At 45.6% G+C, this 13,642-nt stretch overlaps 1 protein-coding gene and 1 long non-coding RNA gene across 2 annotated transcripts in view; both read right to left on the reverse strand.

The window, feature by feature from the left end:
• Positions 1-13,642, reverse strand: part of LOC103124393 (sodium-dependent phosphate transport protein 2B) — a 40,782-nt gene continuing 27,140 nt past the window's right edge. Inside the window, 5 exon segments of the mRNA XM_007535115.3 lie at positions 1-1,953; positions 11,353-11,477; positions 11,566-11,682; positions 12,086-12,253; positions 12,581-12,701. Of these exon segments, the coding sequence (XP_007535177.1) occupies positions 1,342-1,953; positions 11,353-11,477; positions 11,566-11,682; positions 12,086-12,253; positions 12,581-12,701 (1,143 nt within the window). The 3' untranslated portion in view covers positions 1-1,341.
• LOC132537569 (uncharacterized) lies at positions 9,029-11,341 on the reverse strand. Its single transcript, XR_009549050.1, has 2 exons — positions 10,029-11,341; positions 9,029-9,997 (listed from the first exon to the last, which is right to left on the reverse strand). It is a non-coding gene; the product is annotated as an uncharacterized LOC132537569 (long non-coding RNA).

Raw genomic sequence — 13,642 nt, forward strand, 5'->3', positions numbered from 1 at the left:
CCAGGCTTAACTGACGTATTTAATTTACAGTGCGGTGTGGGCATGGCTTCAGAGGCATGTTGAAAAGGCTGTATTACAAAATGTACAAGTGTGGGGGGGTGTTTATTTACATTTTATAGCAGAACCCGGCCTTGTCTCCAAGTGGAAGCACTACAACGCACAAATCACATGACTATTAGCAGATAATTTGCAGAAGACCGTACAGGTGCCTGCCTATAAACATGGAGCCTAGATGGCTCTGTTTGGGGCCTTTGATGGGGAGGACAGGGTCCGGGGGGTAGAGGGACCACCACCACAGCTGAAATGACACACCAGGGAAATTGGGATCAGTGAGGGTGCTGACAGTAGAGAGAGGAGTGTACACAGACCAGGGGGTTCTAGAAGGCACATGGGAGGTATCTGGGGCAAGAAGGACCCACCTCTTAGACCTATGGACTAAGAGGATAATCTAATCAAGGGGATAACTCTGAGCCTTAGCTGCAACTACCAGTCTGATGTCTAACTTAGCCAAATTAAGAAGAACCTGAGTCCTTTGGGCAGGTAAATATCTCTGCCCAGTGCCCACCCTGCCCTGGTCCACACCCTGTACGTGCTCAGCTCAGGAAGGACCCCTCTCAGGAACATGGGATGACAAACGGAGCAAAGCAGGTGTAAAAGCCCCGTAGCTCAGTATGACTTTCCCATCCTGGAAACTCCAGTGAAGATCCAGCAGGTGAACTGCTTTGGCTAGTCAGACCTGCCCAGGTGAGCAGATCATGGGGGGGGGAGGGAAGGGCATTGGGAAAGCCCACAGCTGCTGTCTTCTCCAGGCCTCCCAGCAATTGCACAATTTCCCCTGAGCTGCGTTGGGCTGGGAGCAGCGGCTCCTGACTGAAACAAGTCTTTGGTAAAGGAGAGAGATGTCTGAGCTTTAGTGCAACAAAGAAATGCACTTGTGTACACATTCACTTGGACGCAGTCACATTTGACACATTTGACACCTTGGGGAACCATTCATAAATCCCTCCCCAAAGTGAACCTTCAGAAAAGGATGTTTTGAGACTGCAAGGGGGTGCACCTGCCCCCACTCCCGGCAGGGTGTAGGGCTGGTGTGACATCTCTGGAACCCAGTTCTACTATCTGATTCTCATGCCTGCACTGCACCTTCCTGACCTGGAAGGCCCAGGTGCAGGGGGTGAGATAAAAACTCCTGGCAATGGGGACTGAATTCAGGGTGAAAGTTGGGACTGAGATCAAGTCTTTCCAATGGGGCACAAGTCCCTGGTGGAGCAAGGCCTGCAGAGCTTGCAGGAGCCTGGAGGTGTGGCCTCAGGGAGTCTGCCCGAGGCATCAGGGCGCCCCCTACAGGGCGGTGCTGCTGGAGACAATCTTTGTGCCCAGGGCATCCACTGGGGAGCAGCGGGCCCCATCCTTGCCTTCTTTTCCCATGTCCCCAGAGACCTTGATGGGGACGTCCGGCTCCTCTGCAAGGTCCTCACAGCACTTACTGCAGCGACAGCACATGGGGCAGCCGCAGAGCAGGCAGCAGGCCCGGCAGCACACGCGGCAGCAGCAGCAGCAGCGCCGCTGGCAGCAGGTGGTGAGCACCGTGACTGCGCCATCCCAGGGCTTGAGCGAGCGCATGCACAGCGGCAGGCAGCTGCAGCTCCGCAGCTTGCTGGGCAGTACGCTGGGGCAGCGGGACTGCAGCAGCCGGATGACCACTATCAGCACGATGCCCAGGACAATGGGCACCCCCACGCCCACCAGCACCTGCCAGCCAGCCAGCGAGAGGCCAAACACAGCCAGCGGGCTCAGGAAGAAGACGACGACCAGGTAGACGACTGCAAACCAGCGGTACTTGGCGGAGATGTTGCCCAGCCCCTTGGCCATGCGGATGGGCAGGCGGGTGAAGGGGATGGGGTACCAGAGCAAGATGCCCGAGATGTTGAAGAAGAAGTGGCACAGGGCGATCTGAAAAACACAAGAAAACACACACACAGTCAGGTGGGTGGGGTGGTAAGGGGTCACACAGCAGTGCTGAGAGCTAAGTCAGGGGCTTTCTTGTCTCCAAAGCTCAGCCCAGAGGCACTTGCTTTCCCTGAGCATCTACTCTGAGACTAGGAGTGAAAGGAAGGAGTTAATCTGGTGTGTGGTGGGTGGTACAGGGGATTGAGCCTGGGACCTCAGAGCCTCAGGCTTGAGAGTCTTTCTGCAGAAGCATTATGCTATCTCCCTGGCTTGTTCATTGTCTCTTAAAAGATGGAAAAGCGGCAGTAGGGCAGTAGGGCAGTAGGGCAGGGAGTTAAGTGCACGTGGCACAAAGTGCAAGGACCGGCATAAGGATGCCGGTTTGAGCACCCCCCCTCCACCTGCAGGGGAATCGCTTCAAGAGCAATGAAGCAGGTCTGCAGGTGGCTAACTTTCTCTCCCCCTCTGTCTTCCCCTCCTCTCTCCATTTCTCTCTGTCCTATCCAACAATGATGACATCAATAACAGCAATAATAGTAACTACAACAATAAAAACAACAAGGGCAACAAAAGGGAATAAATAAATAAAATTTAAAGAAGATGGGAAAGCGAGAGGTGAAAGCATTTTTTTCCTCAAAGTCATATAAGTGGGCCCTGGCATAAGTGATCTGTGCCAAACAGCAGGAGTTGGAAGCCACACTCCATGCCATTATCCTGCATGTGCCCTCCCTGCACAGTCTATCAGTCTTCCACACCCTGGGCCCAGGGCACGGGAATACTCCTCTGAGAAACAGGCTACAAGTGGATCTATGAGCTGGATCTCAGAGACATAATTGAAAGCAGGGTGTGGAATCACTGGGAACTTTTAATATTCATTGTGTGCTGATGATGGATCTAGTCAGACATTATTCAATGAATCTCCTCCTTCCTTCCTTCCTTCCTTCCTTCCTTCTTTCTTCCCTCCCACCCCCCACCCCAGCACTGCTTAGCTCTGGTATATGGCGATCCAGGGAATTGAGCCTGGGACCTTGGAACTTCAGGCATCAGAATCTGTCTATATAACCATGACGCTACTCACTTCTTCCTTCCTTCCTTCCTTCCTTCCTTCCTTTCTTTTTTTTTTTATTTCTTTTTTATTTTTTTATAATTTATTTCTTTATTGGGGAATTAATGTTTTACATTCAACAGTAAATACAATAGTTTGTACATGCATAACATTCCCCAGATTCCCATTTAACAATACAACCCCCACTAAGTCATTCATCATCTTTCTTTCATGGACCTCTATTCTCCCCACCCACCCACCTACCCCAGAGTCTTTTACTTTGGTGTAATACTCCAATTCCATTTCAGGTTCGACTTGTGTTTTCTTTTCTAATCTTGTTTTTCAACTTCGGCCTGAGAGTGAGATCATCCCATATTCATCCTTCAGTTTCTGACTTATTTCACTCAACATGATTTTTTCAAGGTCCATCCAAGATGGGCTGAAAACGGTGATGTCACCAATTTTTACAGCTGAGTAGTATTCCATTGTGTATATATACCACAACTTGCTCAGCCACTCATCTGTTGTTGGACACCTGGGTTGCTTCCAGGTTTTGGCTATTACAAATTGTGCTGCCAAGAACATATGTGTACACAGATCTTTTTGGATGGATGTGTTGGGTTCCTTAGGATATATCCCCAGGAGGGGAATTGCAGGGTCATAGGGTAGGTCCATTTCTAGCCTTCTGAGAGTTCTCCAGACTGTTCTCCACAGAGGTTGGACCAATTGACATTCCCACCAGCAGTGCAGGAAGGTTCCTTTGACCCCACACACTCTCCAGAATTTGCTGCTGTTACCTTTTCTGATGTATGACATTCTCACAGGAGTGAAGTGATATCTCATTGTTGTCTTGATTTGCATTTCTCTGACAATCAGAGACTTGGAGCATTTTTTCATGTGTTTCTCAGCCTTTTGGATCTCTTCTGTGGTGAATATTTTGTCCAAGTCCTCCCCCCATTTTTGGATGGGGTTATTTGTTTTGTTGTTGAGTCTGGCAAGCTCTTTATATATGTTGTTTATTAAACTCTTATCTGATGTATGGCATGTAAAGATCTTCTCCCATTCTGTGAGGGGTCTCTTGGTTTGGGTAGTGGTTTCTTTTGCTGTGAAGAATCTTTTTAATTTGATGTAGTCCCATAGGTTTATACTTGCCTTAGTCTTCCTGGTAATTGGATTCGTTTCATTGAAAATGTCTTTAAAATTTATGCGGAAAAAAGTTCTGCCAATATTTTCCTCTAAGTATCTGATAATTTCTGGTCTAACATCCAAGCCCTTGATCCACTTGGAATTGACTTTTGTATTTGGTGAAATACAGTGATTCAGTTTCATTCTTCTGCATGTTTCAACCCATTGTTTCCAACACCATTTGTTGAAGAGACTCTGCTTTCCCCATGTAATAGTCTGAGCCCCTTTGTCAAAGATTAGATGTCCATACGTGTGGGGCCTCATTTCTGGGCTCTCAATTCTATTCCACTGGTCAGTGTGTCTGTTCACGTTCCAGTACCAAGCAGTTTTGATGACAATGGCCCTATAATACAGTTTGAGATCTGGGAGTGTGATGCCTCCAGTTCTGTTCTTTTCCCCTCAAGATTGTTTTGGCAATTCTAGGTCTTTTCTGGTTCCAGATAAACATTTGTAGCATTTTTTCTATTGTCCTAAAAATGTGCTTGGGATCTTGATGGGGATAGCATTAAATTTGTAGATGGCTCTAGGTAGTATATTCATTTTGATGATGTTAATTCTTCCAACCCATGAACATGGAATATCTTTCCACTTCTTTTTGTCTTTTTCAATTTCTTTGAGTAGTGGCTCATAATTTTCAGTATACAAGTCTTTCACTTCTTTGGTTAGGTTTACTCCTAGATATTTTATTGTTTTTGTTGCTATAGAAAAAGGAACTGATTTCTGGATTTCAATTTCTTCTAACTTAGTGTTTGCAAAGAGGAATGCCACTGACTTTTGAATGTTAATGTTGTAGCCTGACACCTTACTGTATTGCCTGATGATTTCCAAAAGCTTCTTGCTGGATTCCTTAGGTTTTTCCATGTATACTATCATGTCATCTGCAAATAAGGAGAGTTTGACTTCTTCTCTTCCAATCTGTATGCCTTTAATTTCTTGCTCCTGCCTGATTGCTATGGCAAGAACTTCCAACACTATGTTGAATAGTAATGGTGATAGTGGGCATCCCTGTCTAGTACCTGATCTGAGTGGAAATGCTTCCAGTTTTTCACCATTGGGTATGATGTTGGCTGTAGGTTTGCTATATATAGACTCCACTATCTTCAGGAATTTTCCATCTATTCCCATTTTTTGTAGTGTTTTGATCATAAAGGGATGTTGTATTTTGTCAAAGGCTTTCTCTGCATCTATTGATATGACCATGTGGTTTTTGGTCTTGCTTTTGTTGATGTGGTGGATCACATTGATTGACTTACGTATATTAAACCAACCTTGCATGCCTGGGATAAACCCCACTTGGTCATGATGAACAATCTTTTTGATATACTGCTGTATCCGCTTGGCTAGAATTTTGTTCAATATTTTCGCATCTATGTTCATCAGAGATATTGGTCTGTAGTTTTCTTTTTTGGTTGTGTCCCTGTCTGCTTTTGGTATCAGGGTGATGTTGGCTTCATAGAAGCTGGCAGGGAGTATTCCAGTGTCTTCAATCTTCTGGAAGACTTTTAAAAGTAGAGGTATTAGTTTTTCTTTGAAAGTTTTGTAGAATTCATTTGTAAAACCATCTGGTCCAGGACTTTTATTTTTGGGAAGATTTTTGATAACTGTTTCAATTTCATTAGCTGTGATGGGCCTGTTCATGTTATCCACTTCCTCTTTACTTAGTTTTGGAAGTTGGTAGGTATCTAGGAAATCGTCCATTTCTTCCAGGTTCTCTAGCTTGGTGGCATATAGTTGTTCATAGAAGCCTCGCATGATATGTTGAATTTCTGCAGTGTCTGTTGTGATATCTCCTCTTTCATTTACTATCCGATTTATTTGGGTCTTCTCCCTTTTTTGTTTTGTGAGTCTGGCTAAAGGTTTGTCGATTTTGTTTACTCTTTCGAAGAACCAACATTTGCTTTCATTGATCTTTTGTATGGTTTTCCTATTCTCAATGTTATTTATTTCTGCCCTAACTTTAGTGATTTCTGTCCTTCTGGTTGCTTTAGGATTCCTTTGTTGTTCTTCTTCTAGGTCTTTAAGATGTTCAATCAGTCTGTTTAATTGTGCCTTTTCTTGTTTCCTAATGTGTGCTTGTATAGCACACATTAGGACTGCTTTAGCTGTGTCCCAAATATTTTGATAGCTTGTGTCTTCATTTTCATTGAACTCTCGAAACATTTTGATTTCTTCCTTGATTTCCTCTTTGACCCAGAAGTTGTTAAGAAGTGTACTGTTGAGCTTCCACATTTTGGCACTGTTACTAATCTTTTGTTGATTGATAAGTGTTAGTTCAATTCCACTGTGGTCTGTGAAGATACTTGGGATGATTTCAGTGCTCTTGAATTGGCTGATGCTGTCTTTGTGGCATAACATATGGTCTATCCTTGAGAATGATCCATGTGGATTTGAGTAAAATGTGTATTCCAGCTTCTTGGGATGAATGACTCTGAAAATGTCCAATAGTTCTAGTTTATCTATCTCTTCATTTAGCTCCCTTATGTCTTTATTGATTTTCTGCCTGGATGATCTGTCAAGTTGAGAGAGTGGGGTGTTGAAGTCCCCTACTATGATTGTGTTACTGTTAATATATTGCTGTAGTTCTTTCAGTAGAAGTTTGATGTATTTAGATGGCTTCTCATTGGGTGCATAGATATTAATAATTGTTAAGTCCTCTTGATTGACTGATCCTCTGAGCATTAAGTAGTGTCCATTCCTATCTTTTTTAATCTTATCTATTTTAAAGTCTATCATGTCAGATATGAGAATAGCTGTTCCTGCCCTTTTTTGTGGGCCATTGGCTTGTATGATAGTTTTCCATCCTTTCACTTTAAGTCTGTGTTTGTCTTGTTGAGTTAGGTGGGTTTCCTGTAGACAGCATATTGTTGGGTTGTGTTTTCTGATCCATCTTCCTACTCTGTGTCTTTTAATAGGTGAATTCAGGCCATTGACATTTATTGATATCAAAGATTGAAGATATTTTAACGCCATTCTTGTAGAGTTTTAGAGTGTTTTGATATATGTCCTATTTGTGGTGGTCTGGTTGTTTATAGGAGACCTTTCAGAACTTCTTTCAGGGCAGGCTTGGTGATGGTTGCTTCCTTCAACTGTTGCTTGTCTGAGAAGGTTTTGATGCTTCCATCTAGTCTGAATGACAGTCTAGCAGGATATAGTATTCTTGGCTGAAAGCCTTTCTCATTGAGCACTCGATAGAGATCTTGCCATTCTCTTCTGGCCTGTAGTGTTTGTATGGAGAAGTCTGCTGCTAATCTTATGGGTTTTCCTTTGTAGGTGACTCTTTGTTTTTCTCTTGCAGCCTTGAGGATCCTTTCTTTATCCTTATTCCTTTCCAATCTAAGTATGACATGTCTTGGTGTCTTTAGGTCTGGGTTAATTCTGTTCGGGACCCTCTGGGCTTCTTGAATCTTTATGTCTTTGGTGTTGTCTAGACTAGAGAAATTTTCAGCTATTATGGCCTGGAGAATGCTTTCTTCCTCTCCTTCTCTTTCTTCCTCTGGTAAGCCAATAATGCATATATTGTTTCTTTTGAAGTCATCCCATAGGACTCTGTTGTTGTTTTCAGCATCTCTTTTTGAGATCTCTTACTTCTTTTTTAGTTGTCTCTAATTCATCCTCTATCTTGCTAATTTTGTTTTCAGCCTCATAGATTCTATTCTCTCTGCCCTCTACTGCTTTCTGGAGTTCATCTATTTTGTTGCCCTGCTCTGATACTGTTTTAGCTTGTTCAGCTAGTTGCCTTCTTAGCTCAGCGATTTCAGCTTTCAGCTCTCTAATAACCATGAGATAATTAGAATTTTCTTCCATATTCTCTTTTGTTGTTCCTGCATTTCTGATTACAATTTTTTCAAATTCTTTACTCACTCCTGTTATTATTTCCTTAGCTAATGTTTGGATGTTGAACTCGTTGTTTTGTGCTTCACCCTCTGGAGGACTTTTAGCTGGACTCTTGTCCTGGTTCGAGTCTCCAATATTTTTTCTTGTTGTTTTAACCATTTTATATATTATGTTATGAGTTCCCTTTATCAGTACTTTTCAAATTATTGATCACTATTGCCTGGATTGACTAAGTAATTTAATTCCGTGGTGGAAGTTAACAGTTTTTTCAATCCCTGAGTTGGAGCTCAGTGGTGTAAAAGCCTCTTTTTTTTTCTTCCCTGTAGGCTATGGGAGCCTGAGTGCTTTTAAACTATCAATAGGCTTCTTAGCTTAATCACTGACCCCTGACCAAGAGATAAAGCAGGGTGTGGCAGAGATAATCCAGTGGTTATGCAAAGAGATTTTCACAGCCCCTCAGCTATGCCACCGAGGTATAGGTCTTCTCCTGAGTTTCCCGGTTAGATCTCTGTCCCCTGGTGTCCCTCCCTGTTGCTGCTCCAGATTCTGAGGGTAGTAGCAATGGAGACTCAGAGTTGCACTTGGTGTGTCTCTGGGGAGTCCTTTCCTCCCTTCAGCTGTCCCCTTTTTGTGGAGCAGACTGGAGGTGGTGTCTCCACTGATAAACTGCTGAACTGTTAGCAGTCACTTAATCTCTCCTTAGGCCCCTCTCTCCTCTCTGTCACCAGCCACGCGTGTTTGTACTCACGGGTGATTTACTGGGTTCCTGTGGTCATTCTAGTCCTGTCTTGTTTCGGTCCGGGTGGTCTCCTTTGGTATTCCTAGTTGATCCGGGAGAGGAGAGGAGAGGAGAGGACAAGAGAGGAGAGGAGAGGAGAGAAAGCGATCTCCCTTCCTTCCTTTCTTCCCCAGAGCACTGCTCAGCAATGGCTTATGGTAGTGCTGCAGACTGAAGGTGGGATTTTGGAAACTCACCCCAGAGAGGGAGAGAGTCTCTCCCTCTTTTTTTTAAAAAATTATCTTTACTTGTTTATTGGATAGAGATAGCCAGAAGTCAATAGGGGAGGTGAGACAGACAGGAAGAGAGACACCTACAGCCCTGCTTCACTACTCACAAAGCTTTCTCCCTACAGGTGGAGGGGGGCTCAACCCCCGTCCCTGAGCATTGTAATCTGTGCACTTAACCAGGTGCACCACCACCCAGCCCTCAGTGAGAGTCTCTTTGCATAACCATTATGTTATTTTCCTTTTCCTTCACTTCCCCCTCATCCCCTGTACCATTTCTTTTTACTATTTCAAAATGTGATTAATGAGAACTACAAGTGGGCTGGGTGGCTCTTATTTGTATTTCTTAGTTTTTTTAATTAACAAAAATTTTCCTGGTGTAACTAGGGCCTCGTGCATGAATAGATTTTCCTACTCTAGGCCTCTTTCTTTCTTTTTTAAACTAGAGCACTGCTCAGCTCTGGCTTATGGGGGTTATGGGGGATTGAACCTAGGATGAAACCCTTTTGCATAATTAAAGGAAATATGCTGAGGCCTGATCCCCTATCCTCACAGAAAGAACTTCTCTCACTGAAACAGACTGAAGGGGACATGCTGGGGACAAGCAGACCCTGCCTGAACAGACACATCTGACCAGAAATATTCCTGAATATATCATAAATCAGACCACCAGTCCCCCTCCCACACACCAGAAATAGTCCTGAGCCAAGACCCTATAAGGCTCTGAGGAGGCTGTCGTGAGCTCCCCTTGTCTGGGCTCTCCCATTTCCCCAGGCAGGGCTCCTAAAGGTTCCCAAGGCTACTACACAAAAAGTTCCTTTATCTACACACCTGACTCTTCTTGTCTCATTTATGTTGCATATTTCTAACAATAATGACTATGTTGTCTCCCCAGCCCACTCTGGGTCAATTTTATCATTCAGATTGGTGACAATTGGTGAAGGAGCTCACAGTTTGGGAGCAGGGCTCGTGATCCCTCTCCAGTTCCGTACTTAGATTCTTCACACACTTATTTCCTCAGAGAGTCGTGCTTTAGCCAACGCATCAAACATCAGCAGAATAATTTTAGGTGGCCTGGGAGTGGACCCAGTTGCTAGACCTCCGGACTTAAAAACATGAAGTCTTGAGTTGGAGGTCTGACAACTGTTTCTCCTTCTCTCGCACTCATGCTAATCAAGAAAGAAAATAATAACAATCATTGGGACAGGAATTAGGCTCCTCATTTCACATTAAGGAATGAAACTCAAAAACTTGGACACTTGCCTGAAGCCACGTAGCATGCAAATGCCAGGCTGGCTACAAACACTGTATACAAACACTGTCCTAGAAACTGTCTTCTTGCCCAAGCCCTCCCCCCTCCCCGACTCTTCTTGTAGTGAAATCCTGGGTGATCTTTACTTTTCTTTTCCTCTTTTAAAAGATTTATCTATTTATGAGAGAGAACCAGAACATCACTTTGGCATATGTGATGCTGGGGATCAAACTCCTGGCCTCCTGACTGTAAATCCAATGTGTACTCCACTGAGGCTCCTCCCAGGTCAGTCCAAGTGACCTTTCTATGTCCCAAATAAGGAGGCAGGACAACAGGAAGTGCTTTCTGTGATTCTTGGAAAGTCCACCTCTGTCAAGTGCCACTTGCCCGTGTTTAAACACCTGCAGGGCATGGATGTCTGTCTTTCTAAAGGGAGGAGGGCTTTGTCTGCCAGCCAAGTTTCTCTCTGAAGCTTCTCCACATCATAGTTTGGGACAGGGTAAGAGAAATGTTAGGGGGCTGCTTAGGGAGAGACTCCTCTGGTAAAAGGACACTAGCAATTCCTGCCCCTGCACCCTGCAGGTAGCCTGGGAGAGGGGCCAGAAGCCAAGATGCGTATATCCTGGACCACTGCTTCCCTTCCCACCTGCCTGCCAATGTCATAAAATGCAGATGGATGCAGTAGAGTAGACCTGGAGATAATGGCTATAATTAACAGCCTTAGGGTCCCACCGCATCCCCAGAATCCACAATAAAGGTTAAACAACCAGGAATTTGGGGGACCCTCACCCTCATTCTTTCTCTTGGGGGTCTATCTACCTCTAAGACATGTATTTCCCTCACTTCTCTAGGCCTGCTTTGTCTCAATAAACACTCATCTCCTTGAAACATGGCCGACTCCCTTGTGACCCCTCCGTGTACATGGTAGTACACAGCCCTGCAGTGGAGCTTCGAGGGCACCTCTGTGCACTTTGTCCCCTGTAATAGAAGCAGGGCTCTCGACAGAAAGCTCCTGCCTGCAACATCACAGATGGGGGTGTATACCACCACGGAGCCCCCACCCCATGCAGCACGTGCTGACCTGGATTGAACTTCTCAAGGTGTTGCCAGGACTGGCCAGGGCGGCCAGAAGGGCGGTGGTGGTGGTGCCAATGTTGGCACCCAGGGTGAGCGGATATGCCCTCTCGATGGAGATCACACCAATACCTGAGGAGAGGCACAGTCCTTAGCATCTGCCCAGGAGAAGACAGGAGAGGGCCATGGCAGCCAGAAGGAGGAGTCAGGAGCCACTCACCGATCAGCGGGGTCATGGCAGATGTGAACACAGAGCTGCTCTGCACGATGAAGGTCATGCCTGCGCCCACGAGGATGGCCAGGTAGCCGGTGACCCAGGCAAAGGGGAAGGGGAAATCTGGGGGAGAGATGGTGAAGAACCCGTCAATTTTTGCCTAGGGCAGGCGCAAAATGGAGACTCAGAGCAATATTTTCTCCAGGAGTGAAAGGCAAACTGGGGTCTGATTGGGCAACTATTATTACTCTTTCCTTACGGAATGCTGACAGACACAGAAAAGTCCAAGGTGGAGGAACCATGGAAAGAAGGAAGAGCTGTCTTATAGCTCTCTGGACACGAGTTGCCACTGTGATATGAAAGCTTGTGTCTTCTCCCCAGGCTCCACCTCGAGACATCTGGGGAGACACCCAGGGGTGCATGGCATTTGATTTCTGTACTTCAGCAGATCTATTCATTGGCTAGATGGGAATGTCTACAACAACGCTATTTGCTAGAAGATTCAGGTAAGGGTCAGTGCACTTACCAGTGTTGAGGGTCTTCTTGATGACAACTGCCACCTGCCCCTTGAGCACGGAGCCCAGGAGCTTGACAATCATGATCAGGCAGCCGCAGAGAATCACGAGGGAGGCGATCAGCAGGATGATGCCAATAGCCAGATCCGGGAGGTTGAAGTTCACAAAGATGTGACGACCTGGGGAGACAAGGAGAAGCCCTGGTAACGAGGATATGGTGCCCCCACCCCTGCCCCAACACTACATAACACTTTATTCCCAGCGCTTTTGTGCCTCTTAGTAAGAGGGGATGGTAAAAGAAACAAGGACAAAACAGGGCAATAGGACTGGATAGTGTACTGCACTAAAGCAAAAGACTCTGGAGAAAAGGGGGAAAGGAGGTAGAGTGGACCTTGGGGTCCTGGTGCCATGGTGGTGGGAAAGGACTTAAATTGGAGGCGAGAGTGTTCTGCAAACACCTATCAACACGTGGAGCACACCCAGAGGCTCCGCCAAACTCTCCTCACATTTCTCCAGGTTCTCCTTGTGGGTCACGTTCTTGATGGTCCAGGTGTTCAAACCATCTGTCCAGCAGAGGGAAGGGGAGGTGCAGTTCTCGGGCCCGGGGACGGTGACATTCATCTGAGTCTGGATGGTCATCGTGAGAAATGAGACATGTTAGTCCACAGTGCCCAGTTTTGTTAGGAGCAATGTGTGTGGCAGGGAGAGATGCCCAAGGGTGTGGGGTGAATATGAAGGACCTGTTCCCACAGATCCTTCTAGTGGTGGAGACAGAGAGGCAGCCAGAAATAAGCTAAGAGACATGAAGATGCGAGTCCGGCAGTAGCGCAGCGGGTTAAGCGCAGGTGGCACAAAGTGCAAGAACTGGCATAAGGATCCCAGTTCGAGCCCCCCGGCTCCCCACCTGCAGGGGAGTCGCTTCACAAGCAGTGAAGCAGGTATGCAGGTGTCTCTCTTTCTCTCCCCCTCTCTGTATTCCCCTCCTCTCTCCATTTCTCTGTGTCCTATCCAACAATGACATCAATAACAACAACAATAATAATTACAACAATAAAACAACAAGGGAAATCAAAGAGAATAAATAAATAAATAAAAAGAGACTTGAAGATAATGACCAGCCAGCACTAATGTCCCCACCACCCTGTCAGTACACCATGTTCTGTGCCCATCCACCCACATTGATAATTGGTTTATTTTTTAAAGAATTCTCACTGGCCACTATTGATAGTTCAGGATAGTTCACTTCCCTCCCACTTTTTTTTTTTTTACCTCCAGGTTTATCACTGAGGCTTGGTGCCTGCACCATGAATCCACTGCTTCTGTGGCCATATTTTTCCCGAATTTTTTTTTTTGATAGGACAGAGAGAAACTGAGAGAGGGAGGAGAAGATAGAGAGGAAAGAGAAAAATAGACACCTGCAGTCCTGCTTCACAGCTTGTGAAGTGATCCCCATTCAAAGGGGGAGCAGGAGGCTCGAACTGGGATCTTTGCGGGGGTCCTTGTTCTTCATATATATGTGTTTAACTTGGTTCACTACCACCCACCCCCTTTTCTTTTCTCTTCTCTTC

The sequence above is a fragment of the Erinaceus europaeus genome, chromosome 3 (assembly GCF_950295315.1).
Source record: "Erinaceus europaeus chromosome 3, mEriEur2.1, whole genome shotgun sequence".
Taxonomy (NCBI): domain Eukaryota; kingdom Metazoa; phylum Chordata; class Mammalia; order Eulipotyphla; family Erinaceidae; genus Erinaceus; species Erinaceus europaeus.